The sequence below is a fragment of the Dama dama genome, chromosome 2 (genome assembly GCF_033118175.1).
Source record: "Dama dama isolate Ldn47 chromosome 2, ASM3311817v1, whole genome shotgun sequence".
Classification (NCBI taxonomy): Eukaryota; Metazoa; Chordata; class Mammalia; order Artiodactyla; family Cervidae; genus Dama; species Dama dama.
Window position 1 is genome coordinate 38705734 of NC_083682.1, and position 16217 is coordinate 38721950.

At 38.7% G+C, this 16217-nt stretch overlaps 1 protein-coding gene across 17 annotated transcripts in view; it reads right to left on the minus strand.

Annotated features, from left to right (window-relative positions):
- Positions 1–16217, minus strand: part of DLG2 (discs large MAGUK scaffold protein 2) — a 2226746-nt gene that overhangs the window by 665178 nt on the left and 1545351 nt on the right. For all 17 annotated transcript variants that reach the window (XM_061119788.1, XM_061119779.1, XM_061119776.1 and 14 more), the window contains one exon: positions 2321–2490. In XM_061119788.1, the coding sequence (XP_060975771.1) occupies positions 2321–2490 (170 nt within the window). The remainder of the gene's footprint in view (positions 1–2320; positions 2491–16217) is intronic.

Here is a 16217-nt window from a genome sequence, read left to right on the forward strand (position 1 = left end):
GGATGGTAATGCTTTGCTGAGTGCTTGAAACTGGGATTTGCCTTAAGGCTGTGCTGAACAATTGCTGTCAACTGAATTGTAGAAGTATCTACCTGTTATTTTAGCAGATCTTTTAAATTTAAATAGTGAGTGCTTATTAGTTTTAACTTTAAAACACATGGCAAATATGAAAATGTGTAGAATAGAAAGTCTTTTCTTACATATCACCAGACATTGGTGTGGAAATGCTTTACTCTCCCCACACTCAAATTAATTCTGTGATTTTAGTGCATTTGGATTTAACACATGAGGCAATTTGGTTCTTTTATTAGATTACCAAACAATTGTGGCAAAGGCTGAAACCATATGTAGCAAACTAAAAATGACATATACGTGGCTTCCCTGGTAGCTCAGTGGGTAAAGAATCTGAGACTCGGGTTCAATCCCTGGGTTGGGAAGATCTCCTGGAGAAGGAAACGGCTACCTACTCCAGTATTCTTGCCTGGAAAATCCATCTCATGGATAGAGGAGCTTGGTGGGCATGCAGTCCACGCAAAGAATCAGGCATGACTAAGCGACTAATACACACACACATTCACACATATATAGTGAATATTTGTTGTCAATTTGTGCCAGGTACTACTCTAAACACTTAATGTATATTGACTCATTTAATCCTCACAGTATTTCAAGGGGCAAGTGCTAGTATTATCTGCATTTTGTAGATGAGAAAATTAGGCTCAGAGAGGTTAAGAAATTTGACCAAGATCAAATGGCTAGTGAACTGCCAAGCCAGGGTTCCAGCTCAGATACTTTGGAGTTTGCACTCAACCAGCAAGCTTTCCTGCTCTGTACTCTCCAGATATTAAATATTTAATTTTCATAAATCCAATGGGATGCTACCATTGAAAGTTCAAGTGTTAGTCACTCAGATGCGTCCAACTCTTTGCAACCCCATGGACTATGGCCCGCCAGGCTCCTCTGTCTGTGGAATTCTCCAGGCAAGAATACTGCAGTGGGTAGCCATTTCTTTCTGCAGGGGATCTTCCAGACCCAGAGATCAAACCAGGGTCTCCTGCATTGCAGGCAGATTCTTTATTGTCTGAGCCACTAGGGAAGACCCCTTTATGGTAGCACCAGGAAGCTACCATTATAATCCCCATTTAAAAATAAGAGGGGCTGGGCTAACCAATGTCACTGTGCTAGTAAGTGGCTGAGCTAGGCTTTTAAACTCCATCCTGTCTGACTCTTGGGTCTGAGATCTTAAATACCACCCACTAGTACCTCCCAGAGAAGGTAGTATGCTTATTTTTTTTAAATCAGATATAGCATTAGAGGGTTTCCTTGGTGGCTCAGTGGTAGAGAATCAGTCTGCTAATGGAAGAGATGTGGGCTTGATCCCTGGGTTGGGAAGATCCCCTGGAGAAGAAAATAGAAACCCACTCCAGTATGCTTGCCTGGGGAATCCCATAGAAAGAGGAACCTGGTGGGCTACTGTGGAATTACAAAAGAGTCAGACACAATTTAGAGACTAAGCAATGACAACAATAATAGCGTTAGAGATTACACAGATTTTAAGGGAAAGAGAAACAATTTACTAAAAGAGTATAGTGCCTCTCTAGTCACAATCTTTTAAAATATTTAAGTACTTTTAAGGTAACTATTAGATTTTTATAAAATACCTGAAATACTATTAATATTAAATGTTATCATTTCTGAAGAGCAGAGCTCAAAGTTTTCTTCTTAGAAATTCATATGATTCATCCTACTGTCCATAAGATTCCCTAAAGTAATCGCAGTTACCTCAAGAGCTTTGTGAACATTTCAAAAAAATAAATTTTAACTTATTTTGACTACTGAAAGTATAAAATGCCATTTAGTACTTATTAAATAAAATGGGTAAAAGTATTACCAAATCAAAACAAATCACAAGTGTCATAAAATATAATAATTATTTCAGGATAGACTATTCAAATTATTATTTTTCACATTACTATTTTATTAGAGGAGGGAGATTACCATTTACATTTGAAAAGTTAGAAAGTATTAACATGCCAGCTAAGTTAGGATGATCGGATAAGGCTAAAAATTTATAGGAAAATTTAGATGGTTTTTGTTTATAAGGAAATTTCTTTAGAAATCTATCATTTACTTCTCTGAGTTCATAGTTACAGTATTGGCTTCTTTTACTTTCTGTAAAATTCTATCATCATTGGATTTCAAATCTCCTGGTAAACACTGAATGTCAGAGAATAAAAGAACAGAGTACATTGTGGGTGGGCTATGGCATAAGGTTTAATCAAATAGTTTGTCACTGGTGAGTTGTTCATGTTTCTATTACCTTTAGGCCCTTTGAACAGTTTGATTTCCACAACAGTCTCCAAAATGGGTCGTCTTCTACGCACGTACAGCCGAACGATAGACCCTGCTTCTTTGAGCGCTTCCACCGCTTTACTGTGGGAAACCTCTGACACATCCACCTCATTCACCCGTAAGATACAATCATTGACCCTGAAAAAAATGAAGACGGGTAAAAGTCAGGAGTGTCCAAGAGAATATCTGAAAGAATATTATGACCATCTAGCATGAAGATGTGGAGAAGCAAAGCACATTGGCAATTTAAACATATTTATATTTGGAAGAGATGCTTCATATGAAGGAAACCAAGAAAACCTTGAACCCCTCAGCCTTCCCAACATTGACCATGGTACTGGTCAGGTCTTGTCCTGAACTCCAGTCCACTCTGATTGCGACTACATCACATATGGGGTAGTCACATAGGTCAATCCCATTCTCCCAGTTCATCCCATCCACCCCAGCAGTGCATAATTTGCTGATTTATAATATCCTTAACTGCTGAATTTCTTCCATAATCTCGTGGAAGATCTACTATCCACATCACACAAAGGAGAACTGTTCCAAGTGGTTTAGTTCTTTGTCTAAAGTTGTGAGCAATTTGATTAGAGATTGGGTATGATCTTATGTCTTCCTATTTCAAAATTTGTTCTTTCCTCTTAGGACACATACATCTAATGTAATGAACAGTTTCATGTATGTTGTGCACATCAATTTAAAATGATAACATGTAGTCTAAATATTATATAAAAAGTATGGGAAGAATTTTCCTACCTTTTTTGTTCACAATTTTTCTGTCTGTTTGAGGAAGTGAGTTACAGGACTCTTGGTTCAATAAGAATCTTAATTAGATTCAAATTCTTGAGCTAGAACAATCTCACTAAGATTCCAGGGTGTCCTTTCATCATAACAGATGCAATGGCTTTAAAAGGTTTACACATACATTTCTTCTCTGACTAAAAAAAATCATGGAAAACTACCAGTTAAAATAGTTTTGAGAATGTAGGCATCATGGGTGCCAGTCACCCTGCAGCAGCTGGTCTTTTGAGAGTGGGTAATTTTGTCATCTCATGATAATGCAAAAACATAATGTTTACCATCACCCTATGCTCAGCATACTAATCATATCTTAAAACATAGCTTTCCATAGAAGGGAGTGACTGACATTAAAAAAAAAATTGGATGCTATAGCTATTCAAACTCTACTCAATTTTTTCCTTTTGTATACAGTGGAATCCTTAATTGTCAAATGTTGGGGTGAGGAAATCACAGCCTAAATCAGATGTTTTTTTTCCTAAACACGTGGACAAAGTTGGCAGCTTTAGTGCACTAAAAAAAACAAAAAAACAACAACAAAAAAAACAAAACCAAAAAAACACCAGACTAGCAGTCAGGAGGTTTGGATTTGCATCACAGCTGTGTATCAGCTGTGTGACCATGGTCGAGTCACTTCAACTTTTTTGAATTTTAGTTTCCCATGAAAAGAGAATAACATGCCTAGTGAAGAGAGTAACCAAACATTTAAATAAATGGACATATGTGTAAACTGTAATCATACAGAAGAGAGTTGCAGCTATCGATAGGTGGGTTCAAGATGTGCTCCAGAATTTGTTGAATGTAAACAGGATGGAAATTGAAAATTTTAAAGGGTTTACTATTTGCCATATCATATTATTGTTGTCACTTCACTTATTTGCTTGTATTTAAGTCAAACCAGTTATGAAGCATTGATTCTCATTTTACACCAATGAAATTTTACTGGCAAGGTCACAATGTTGGTGACAACGGCCACAGGATTCCAATCCAGTTAGGTCTTTTTCTGGAGCTTAAGCTGACACAAAGTTACTCAATGTTAACTGTTTAAGGAAAAAAAAAAAAAAAAGGAATGTGAGGGGAGGTATTTACATTCAAATTCTTAAAATTAAAAAGAAAGAATATCAAGCCAAACTAGGACACTCAACTTTCCTTCCTCCCAGTCCCTTGAAACAGCATTTGGCTAGAGGGTCATGACTATTTAGAATTTGCTTTCTCTACCAGTAGATAATCTCTGTGAATAAAGGCAGCATTTGAATTCACTTTGAAATATATAAATATATCACTAGCTTCAAACTCAAATAATACTCTGTTTCAGTAAAATGTGAAGCCTTTATCATATCACTGAGCCATTGTATTAGAAAGTCATTTACATACAAATTTCCTCCCTACTTTATTTGTGCAATTAAGCTGATGGTGAGAAGTGCAGTATTCCCGCCATGTCAGTAAACAAGTGTGCCGCAGTCATTGTGATTCAGGCCCTCAATGTGCATTTCTGAGCCCTAGGGGCACTCAGGAAGGAAGGATGCCTGCAATCTGGCAGCCATTAGGCTGCAGCCACTCCCTGCAGCGAGCACTGAGGAATTCAGGATGTGGGAAACACACTACAGGCCCCAGATAGCTGAGAAGCATATGAAAGGAGTGATTTCAGTGATCCCTGACTCTTGCATCTTCCCATACATAGAAAAGCTCTAAATTCCTTAATGTGAGATATCTGGTTTCCTTTAATTCACAAAAATACTTTTGACGCTCAGGCTACCTGCCGGCTCTTGCACATTTCTAAAGAGCCTGACTCCTCTCCCTGCCTCCTCAGAGCCGTTCACTCAGGGCTACTTGAAACGCTGCCTTTTGAGCTTAAATTCTAAAAATTTTCCACCAAATAAAATATAATTCTCAACTTTTCGGTCAACACTATTTTTAAAGTAGACAATGGCTTCACTCTTTCAGTGCTTGCTATTTCAAATATAAGTCTACGACATCCTTTTTATAGATGAGTATTGTTCACAGGATTAGAAAGTGAAAGTATTAGTTGCTCAGTCATACCCAACTCTTTGTGACCCCATGGACTATAGCCTGCCAGACTCCTCTGCCCATGGGATTCTGCAGGCAAGAATACTGGAGTGGATTGCCATTCCCTTCTCCAGGGGATCTTCCCAACCCAGGGGTTGAACATGGGTTTCCCACATTACAGGCAGATTCTTTACCATCTGAGCCACTAGGGAAGCCTAGGATTAAAAAAAATTTTTAATTTTAATAATTTTCTTTGGATATTCTGGTACATTTCCTTGCTATTAGTAAATATGTCTTAGAAACAGAAAGAACATTTCATCACTAACATGTCCACAAAATCTTATCTAAAATTTGCACTAGACAAATATTCTGAAATATGATATGGCATCACAGAAAGTCAAATAATACTTAAAAATTATTTATTCTGTGTTGAAGATATTTAAAATAATATGTAACATCTACCCTCTTTCATAGGTATTAAAGTATGTTCTGTTGTGAGTCAGATTTGTGATTTTTTTATACATTTTTTTAAGAATTTTAATTCATTATGAACCTATCTGCAAGGAAGGGATAGAGACATAGATGGAGAGAATGGACATGTGGCACAGATGGGGGAAGAGGACGAGGGGACAAATCGGGAGAGTAGCACTGACACATATACACTACCATGACACATACACACTTCACGTACACATTACCATGTCTAAAATAAATAGCTAGACAGAAACGGCTGGATAGCACAGGGAACTCAGCACAGTGCTGTGTGGTGACCTGAAGGGATGGGATGTGGGTAGAGTGTGAGGGAGGCTCAAGAGGGAAGGAATGTGTGTATACACACAGCTGATTCACTTTGCTGTTCAGCGGAAACTAACATGACACTGTAAAGCAATTATGCACCAATAATAAAATAAAAAAAAAATGATCATCAAATGATTGTGCCTAATTTTTTAAAAATCTCTTTATTATGTATTAAAAAATACTGGAAGGAAAGATAACAAAGTTTCATCTCTGTTTCTTTGTGGATTTGGATAGCATGGATGCTTTAAAAGGCATATTTCTATGTTTTGTTTCTTTGAAAAGTTCCATAATGAACATGCTTCATCACAGAGAATCTGAGAACTTGGACTGGAAACCTTGGCTATACCTAGATATGACTGGGATCTTGTCCCACCTCTAGAACTCAGATGATGTGTGGCTCTGGGTAAGTCACTTGACCTCTCAAAGCCTCAGTTTCTTCATGTGAAAACAGGATAATAAAATTGCTGCAGGGGTTCAACAATATATGTGAAATATTGAGCATGGTGCCTGAAAAACAGTAAGCTGTTACAGTTATGAAAGAGACAAGAACCATTTGCATAAGAAAGGATATGAAGAGACTGTACTGCAGGAGAAACAGACTAAAAGGACAGAAAGGAAGAGAGCTACAATCAGGATACTGAAAGCATTTTTAAAATTTTATATGAAGGAGACAGGAACAGATGCAAAGATGGGATTTGAGGAAAGAAAAAATGTAAAATAAGGCTTTCAGTAAGTCTTGTTTTATGGAGTGTAAATTAATTCCCCTTTCAACTTCCGTGTCCTCTACCATCAAGGAAACAGTCAGTTGTTCTAATACAAACTTCAGCTTTATGGTAGCCCTGGAAAAAGCTTCTAAAGACTATCACACTTGGCAGAATCCCCACCATGGCTACCCTGTCCTTGCCCCACCCCACACCTGTAACCACATTCAGCCACACTCAGACCTGCTCAAGGCTTGATTCAAAAGGAGGCTTTAGGTCACAGGTCTGAAACTTAATTTTGAAACTCATTGGTTATTAAGATGGGGAGAGGTGCTAACTAACTTATTCTTTATTGTCTCTACTCAGTCCTATTCTCCTTGGTCAAATAGATGAATTCATTACAGACCAAAGGGTCACATCGTGGAGAAAGCTGATCAATGTTTAATGTGCTGAATGATATGAGGCAATACACTATCAAATGGAAAACATGAGCTGGGAATTATACTGTCTGTGCCTAAAGAGATCAATCAATCATTTATAAAAATCAGACTCTGTTTAGAAAGAATAACTGCATAGATTTTTATGAGAACTATATTGATACCAGAAAAGCTCTCAAGGTAGGAAAAATGCCTTACTTTTCTTTTATTCCTAGAGTCACTAAAGGTAGGGTAAGGTAGGCTAAGAATAAATAATACCCACAATTTATTTAAGAAAAGACAGATGCATTACTATGCCAGAGAAGAAGAAAGATAAGACAATACAACACAACACACACACAAAGAGAAGTTGACCCAAATGGCTTCAAATTGTTATGATCTTTTCTAAATCTACTTAATTGTGTTTGTTTGCTGCCTTCCTTTGGAGAAGGAAATGGCAACCCACTCCAGTATTCTTGCCTGGAGAATCCTGTGGACAGAGGAGCCTGGTGGTCTGCTGTCCATAGGGTTGCATAGAGTCGGACACGACTAAAGCGACTTAGCATGTATGCATGTATTGGGGAAGGAAATGGCAACTCACTCCAGTATTCTTGCCTGGAGAATCCCAGGGACAGAGGAGCCTGGTGGGCTGCCGTCTATGGGGTTGCACAGAGTCGGACACAACTGAAGTGACTTAGCAGCACCAGCAGCTACCTGCCTTTGTCCTCTCAGGACAGGCATGTGAGTTCAGTGGGTATATTTAAAGTCTCACCAAAAGGTTCCTCCTTGTTGAAACTTCTCACCTTAAAAATTCATTATTTTGTTGACTTCCCTAGGTGCTATTAGTCCATTAAAACTAAGAATAAAATAATAAAAATCAGCATAATTTAACAGTTTTCCAGGAAAGGAAAAGAGCTAATGCTTTGGAAGCATCGATGTGTATTAATACAGTATTATGTACCAGGCCTTTTTCTCTACCGAACATTCACAGGGTTGCATGAGGAGTGACAGGTTCATACAGTTTATTATGGATCACTTGTCAAGTCTGACAGTCCCTGTTCTGGGGAATCTGGAATTGAAACTATGAGATTCAGAGGTTCCATCTAAACCTGAGAAATAGAAGTTTGAAAGCTACATATTGAGGTCATTTTCTTTCACAATGACTGAAAAGCAGCAAAAGCTTATTTGCAAGAAGATGGGAATAAAGCAAATTTATGGAAAGAAGTACCGGGCTTTCCTAGTAGCTCAGCTGGTAAAGAATCCACCTGCAATGTAGGAGACCCTGGTTCGATTTCTGGGTTGGAAATTTCCCCTGGAGAAGGGATAGGCTACCTACTCCAGATTCCCTGGAGAAGGAAATGGCCCCCACTCCAGTATTCTTGCCTGGGAAATTCCATGGACAGAAGAGGAGCCTGTCAGGCTGCAGTCTATGGGGTCACAAAAGTCAGACGTGACTTAGCGACTAAAATAACAACATATATCGTTTATCTAAACAGAAACACTGAAAGGTAGATATTGCTTCCTTCATTTTACAACAGAAACTGAAGCTAAAAGAGATCTGTAATGACAGTAAGTTTGTGTAGGTAATCTCAAAACTTATGCACTGCACCATCCATATCTCTCTGGCTTGTTAAAAAGCTATTTAAGGGCTGATTTAAGGACCAATCTCAACTGTTGACCATCAGTAGGATTAAGGAGTATACTAGAAATTAGTAAAGCCAAGCCAAATAACAAAAATTAGATTTTGTTCTTAAACAAAATCTAGTTCTCAAATTTAGAATTAGATTTCTAAACTAAAGAACTAGATTTAGAAATGATCCTCAAACTTTAGTGTGCATTAGAGTTACATGGATGGCTTATTAAATCATAGATTGCTAGGCTCTACCCCCAGAAAGTTTCTGATATAGTAAGTCTGGAGCAGGAGAAATGATTCACCTCTGTAAAAAGTTTCTGGGTGATGCTGGTGTTTTCGGTCTGGGACCATACTCTGATAACCACCACTCAAAATTTTGACTAGTGTGTGGAGGATGAGATGGTTGGATGGCATCACCAACACAATGGACATGAGTTTGAGCAAGCTCCGGGAGTTGGTGATGGACAGGGAGGCCTGGTGTGCTGCAGTCCGTGGGGTCTCAAAGAGTCGGACATGGCTGAGTGACTGAACTGTAACTGTGTGGTTCATTCTAAAATGAACAGGACTTAGAGCACAGGACACTGCTCAATGTTATGTGGCAGCTTGGATGGGAGGGGAGTTTGCGGCAGAATGGATACATGTATATGGACGGCTGAGTCCCTTGGCTGTCCACCTGAAACTATCATGACTGTTAATTGGCTATGCTCCAGTATAAAATAGAAAGTTAAAAAAACACAAATAATAAAACAAACCAAAAATAAATGAATAAATAAAATGATCAGGACTGCTCAGTCTCATATAGTCCAGTCGACAGTGCTAGAAGTTCTGATTCTGAACCACATTGCCTCAATGCTGCAGCTCTGTTATTTGGAGTGAAGCCTTTCTAAGGGAACACGGGCCGGGAGACCACAGCGGCTACACCACGCGAGACTGCGTATGTAAGCCATTTTCCAGCACTTATTTTATGTGAGACTTTTCCCTACTCTTTTCCAATAGCAAAGGCCAACTGATAGCCTCTCCATTCTATATTTTAAGAAATAGGGCTCCTGCTCTTGTCTCTAAATCTTGGTGAGAGCAACGTGAATTTACGATCCACGGAAGCCATCCCCATCCCCTACAGTGTATATACTGTTTTTCTCTCTCCATTTGCCACTTCATTTCCCTCATAGAAAAGGCTTGCAGGACTCTTTGAGGCTGTCATCTGGGAAAGATCACAAGATTTCACAAGGGGGAAGAAACTGCTATTTCAGCGTCGGTGATTGGTCTTTCAGCACTTTCCCAGAAAAGCAGAGTCCAGTAACAAACCCTGAGCCAGGTAACTGGGTGAGTACAATATGGAAAAGAGGCACGAAGGAGGAATTTCGAAGAGAAGAGATCATAGGACTGGCGATTACTCAGTCCACTCAGCCTAATACTCTGTCCACAGACAGGATGGCACATCAAGTTTCAAGAAACGAAGTCCTGGTACCTCCCATCTGGATTAAGGCAGTAGCTTTCTAGCTGGCTTTCCCAATCCCAGGTTAACTAGTCCCTTTTTACATATCCCACAAGCAAGCCCAGCTCAGATGCAATTTCCTAAAGCAATCCTATCATTATTTCCTCTCCCCTTAAAACTCATTGAGTTACTTTAACCTATATAAAATCAAAGCTGTGTTTAATTTATCTTTGTAATCCTGGTGTCTGCCACACAGTTGTCACTTTAGAATGAATGAGCATCATTGAAGGGCCTCTAATTCTAGCCTCTTATGCTCTCAAACTCCTGTTCCAAACATCCTCAGTGTCCTGAAATATAACAAGCTCATTCCAGCCTTTGCATTTTCTTTCATGTTACTTTCTGCCTTCCAAATGCCCAACTTGAACCAGCCTCATTCCAAGCAAGCTCGTGTTCTCCTCATGAAATGTTTCCTAATTGCTCAAGTCCTCACTGCCTACAATGTCTGAAAAGCAAATGCATGATAGGTTCCTCTTGAAATGCTACAGATTGATCTGGTACCCCTGCAGAACCTAAAATTAAGTACTATACATTAAAAACACATTTTCAAATGTTGGATTTGATTCTTATTTTCCTCTACTCGGATCTACTCCAATCTAAGAAATTGATATGGATCAGCATATATATAACTGATAATTTTATATTTTCACAGTCTAATTTGATTTGGCTTTGTAATATGGATGAACACTTCAGTGAAAAGTTGAGAAGCACAAGGAAGGAGTATGGTGTGATGAGAAAAACAGTGAGTTATAAACCAGAGTAAATTCTCATCCTGCCACTTTCCATTTAAGTAAGGCGTTTTTTCCTTATCTCGGTTTAAGCTGAATTCCCTCATTTTACAATTCTTTTCTAGCTCTGGTGTTCTATAAATCTAAATTCAAGGTCAACTCAGCCTGCCCTCTTGGTCTGGAATGTACTCGAAGCGGAATGCCAAATTATCCTTATCCTCCCTCCATGGACAACTACATACTTTACAATCATGTATTTTATCAATGTAAATCATTCCATCACCCAAAACTGGGGAGTCTCTCTCCCAGCCACACATCCAATCCGTCACATAGTTTTTTTAGATTCAAACTTTTCCTTTATACCCACTTATCCCAGTGTGGCTTTTCCTGTCAATCACATAGATTCTGGGAAGAAAAAAATTGTAACTAGTCTTCTTGTTTCTACTTTGGCCCTCTAAAATCTATCTTCCAACTTTTTTTTTTTGGCCAAAATGGTATTATTGAAAATACACCTGATTGCCTTACTCCTCTGTTTAATAGTCTTTGATTGCTTTCCATTGCCTACAGAATTTCAAGTATTTAATTGGGGCGGGGGAGGGGGATAAATTGAAAGATTGGGATTGACATATACACATTACTGTCTATAAAACAGATAACTAATAAGGACCTATTGTATAGCTGAACGGGGATATAATGCACATTCCTGTATATCCTGTACGGGGAATCCTTCTCAATACTCTATAATAGCCTAGATAGGAAAAGAATCTAGAAAAGAGTGGATATATGTATAACTGATTCACTTTGCTGTATTCCTGAAACTAACACAACATTGTAAATCAACTATACTCCAATAAAAAAATCTAAGCAAACCTTTTCTACAAATGAGATCTTACTCAGAAGACACAAAGTATGTTTATAATTGTTTGTGTAATAACAAAGGCAGAGTTTCTGTAGTTTCTGTGATGAAGAGGGAAAGGAATCACAGCAGAGGCTGTTGGAAGGCCCTCATTTGTGACCCCCTAGAGGGTGAGGAACCCAGAGTCAAGGCATCACATATGATTGAGCAAGGGCTAGTGAGTACTGAGAGAAATCGAGGACAAGCCCGCTCTCCAAGCCAACTGCCCGAGCACTGACCATTGTGTCTGCTGAAGTCTCTTCTCTAATTCACATAAAGGACAGGGTTAGCACTGTTTGCAGAGCTCTACAGAACCCAGATTGAGTTCACATACCTTTTCTGATAAAGCTAAGACCTTCACATTACACATAAGTCTTTTCACCATCTGGTTCCTACTCACCGCCCTAGCCCCGTCTCCTCTGTCTCTTACTGTTTCATTATAGCTTCTTCAAACGCCATGCAAGTCATGACTCAGGCCTCTCCCCCTGCCTAGAACAGCCACCTCCAGATGCCACATTTCCCTGTAATTTACTCATTTTTCAAGACTAATGCCCATTCTGAGGAAGCTTTACAGTTTAATAGGGGGAGATAGGCAAACAAACTAGCAAAATTCAGCATAGTAACTCCTACGGCAAAAGGTGCTGCAGGGGCATCGAATGAAAGATTTTGTTGGGACTAGGAAGGCCAAGAAAAACCTGGAGCAGCTGATGTTACTGAGAACTGAAGGTCAAATAGAAGTCAGCCCGGTGAGTGAAGACAGGGAAAAGTGTTCCAGGGACAGCTGAGTGGCTGGTGAGGTGAGGAGCAGAGATCAAGTCCTGAAGGCCCTTGTAAAGCGTATTAAGGAACTGGACTTGAACATAAAGACAATGGAAAGCCATCGCAGTACTTAAAGCTAGAATAATGTTTTAGAAAGAATGCTCTAGGTACAGTGTAGAGATATGCAGACATAGTTAGATTTGGGGTTAGGGCAAAAGAAAGCAAGGATTGCTGTCAGAGGCTATTATGTAATCCTGATAAAAGATACGGCAGCCTGTATTAGACCAGTGGCAATCAGGATAGAGAAAAAGGGACAGAGAAGAAGGCTAGTTAGAATCTACTGGACATACTGATGGATTGGATGCGGGAAGGGAGGAAAAAGAGGAAATATTTTGTTTAAATGTTTATCTATAAATTATGAATCACTTGAGGGGAGAAATCTTATTTTATTCATTCTTACAGTTTTAGTGGCTAAGGCGCCAGGCACAGAGTTGGCATTGAGTATATGTCTAATAAAAAAATAAGTGAATTGTAGAAGTCGGGAAGCTGATAATGACACCTATGTAGCCAGCATCCATACTTTCCCTCCAGTGACTTTATCCCATGAGAATTTTGTGTTTTTTCCTGTTCTCTCATTTCTCCAGTATAAACAATTCAATTTCAGTCAACCTAAGGCTGTCATCCACAGGTATATTTGTATTAAACAAATAAATAGAACATCTGTGAGAAGAGAAAGTTTAAACAAAAATTGATCACCAAAGATAAGATCTCAAATATTAATTGAAAGATAGAGTTACATACACAAAGTCAACTATATTTATTGAGCACCTACTACAGAGCACCAGGTACTGCGTAGGCACTGAGGATACCGTGGTGAATGAGAAAGATGCTGATGGCCCCAGATGGAAGAGGCGGGGAGGGAGAGATTTACAAGATCCCAAACCACAGCAGCCTTTATCACTTACATGTAAGACTAGTTCTAGTTTAAACACATCTTTCATCTTAAGCGTTTAGGTGTATATTTCAAGATTTTATTATTCATATTATTAATTTTAATTCTTGGAACTCAGTTCTCATAGAAAGAATTGAACCATAAACAAGAATTCAAGTGTACCTTGTGGCAAGCTGCTTGCAATCTTGCCTCTTATTTTGAACTGCTCATCACTTACTATGTATATAAGGCGTGTGCCTCCATGTCCCGCACTCCCCATTGGAAATGTGCACTATCTTCTGAGCCAGTTGATAGTCTGTGTGACTTTACTCATGTAGAGCAAATATACATTATTTGATAGTAGGTGATTTTAATAGCTTATGAGAGGTATGAAATATTTAGGTGAAATATTTCAACATCTTTAAAGATTCTTAAAGTGATAAATATTATATTTCACAGTTAGTAAATTCATTAGTCGTTACAGGAAAACAATTTCAGCATTTGTACAAAGTCAGTAACAAATAAGATACCTGTGTAACGCAATTCATTTCTTTTCTTATTTATTATATTTCTCAGATGGTAAAGCGTCTGCCTACAACTCAGGAGACCTGGGTTGGGAAGATCCTCTGGAGAAGGAAATGGCAATTCACTCCAGTATTCTTGCCCAGAAAATCCCATGGACGGAGGAGCCTAGGAAGTTACAGGCCATGGGGTCGCAAAGAGTTGGACATGACTGAGCGACTTCACTTTCACTTTCTTCACTAGAATAGAGCTCTATGAATGTAGAAATCTTATCTCTAATTTTCTCTCTTTTATCCCCAGAGGTTAACACAGCTTTTCATGCAAAAAGAGCTACCCACATAGTTTTCCATATTCCTTTAGTTTCCTCAACTTCCATATCCATTCCATCAGCAACATCAGTTACTTCTAACTCCACAATACATCCCAATCCATCAATTTCTTTCCATTTCTGCTACCACCACGCAGTCCAAGTCACCACCACTTCTACCTGGACACACTGACTTACTGTTTCTCCTCCTCTTCTCCACAGTACATTCTCTACATGGAAGTCAGAGTACATAATTTCACAATTTAAATCAGATGGTGTCACTCAACCCTTGCTTAAGCCCTTCAAGCTCTTCCTGTATCATGTAAGATAAAACCCAAGCCCCTCACCTGCCTCACAAAGCCCTGGTTCTCATTTCCTCCTGTGTTCTCATCTTCATCCCCTTCATGCCAGTTACACTGGACCTACTTTAGTTTCTAGAGTGTGCGTAGCTCAGTCCTGTCTTAGAGCACTTGTACTTACTGTTCCCTCAGCTTTGAAAGTCTTGTCCCTATTGTTGCTTGGCCAGAGTCTTTTAGTCATTGAGATCTTCCCTTAAAGGCCATTTCATTAGAGACCCTCCTTGATCACTCAGCATAACAGTAGCACCAGTCACTCATGTACATTTCTCTGTTTTATTTTTATCCATAACATTTATGGCTTATGATAATTTATTTTCTGCTCAATAGACAAAAATATAAGTTCCTTAGAGCAGAAATCCTGCCTGTCTTGTTGACCATTTTATGCTTAGCACCTGGGACAGTGCAAACCCCATAAAAGGAACTCGATAAATAGTTGAATACCAAACGAATGCATGAATGAATTATAGTTCTACCTAGTTTGAATTTGGTTTGTCCACAATGAAGTATTTCCAGTTTGCTCAAATTTGAACTCTGACAGCTCTTTAAGACGTGCTTAAATCCAAACCCACAATTATTGGAATTACTTAGCACTGGCAAAAACTGTGAGCAAGTCTCTAAATAGCAGAAAATGCTAAATTTCCTGGAGATGCTAATTTTTGAGGGTAGATGATTAGTGAAGTTGTTTCCTGACCTTTTTCTGAGCTACCATAAATCAGCTGTTATTGTTTGTGTGATTTCATAGTATCCACACCCCTTATCTTTTCCTAAGCTAAATCACATTTCATAAATTCAAATTAATTTTGGGTGGAAAACTCATGACACATTTTGAAATTATGGGTGATACTTTGTGATTTCATAAAACTAGAACCAGAGCTCCCCAATTTAATGGTTGAACTGGTATTTGTAAGTGGTATGCTCAGTCCTTTACAGATTTTCCCAGATACAGAAGTAAAATTCAGAGACCTAGGGAAGGTAGCCTGGAGAATTAAGGGCATAGTGAAGGGCACTTTTGCTAAAATTATCTTCTTGCTTTCAGTAAACAGGTTTTATTTGAATTAATAAAATTCTCTTTCAAAATACATACATACCCACTGCTGTCAGTCATCCATACATTATGTATACCTGTCTGTGTGGACTAAGAGGCTTCGTTTTACAGCATGGGTAAAGCGGGGCTGCTCTGAGGGGCAATTTATTGGAAGAACTTGTTAGAAAAAGCCATGAGTATCAGGGCAGAGAGGCAAGAAGCTTCCAGAAGATACAGGAGATCAGAAAGAGTTCCAAAAGTAAAACCACACATTTCCTAGGACTCCTATGACAACCAAGGTAGTAGTGTCTGGGAATAATAAGTGTTTATATAACACCCCAACAATATATTGTTTTGTACTGAAAGCCTAACACCGCGCTGGACAGACACTTAACATTTTTAAATGGAAAAACTGAGGATTAGATAAGTAACTTACTCAAATTCATACAGCAGAGAAGAGATAAATATTATCTCTTAGATAAAATTTATCCATTG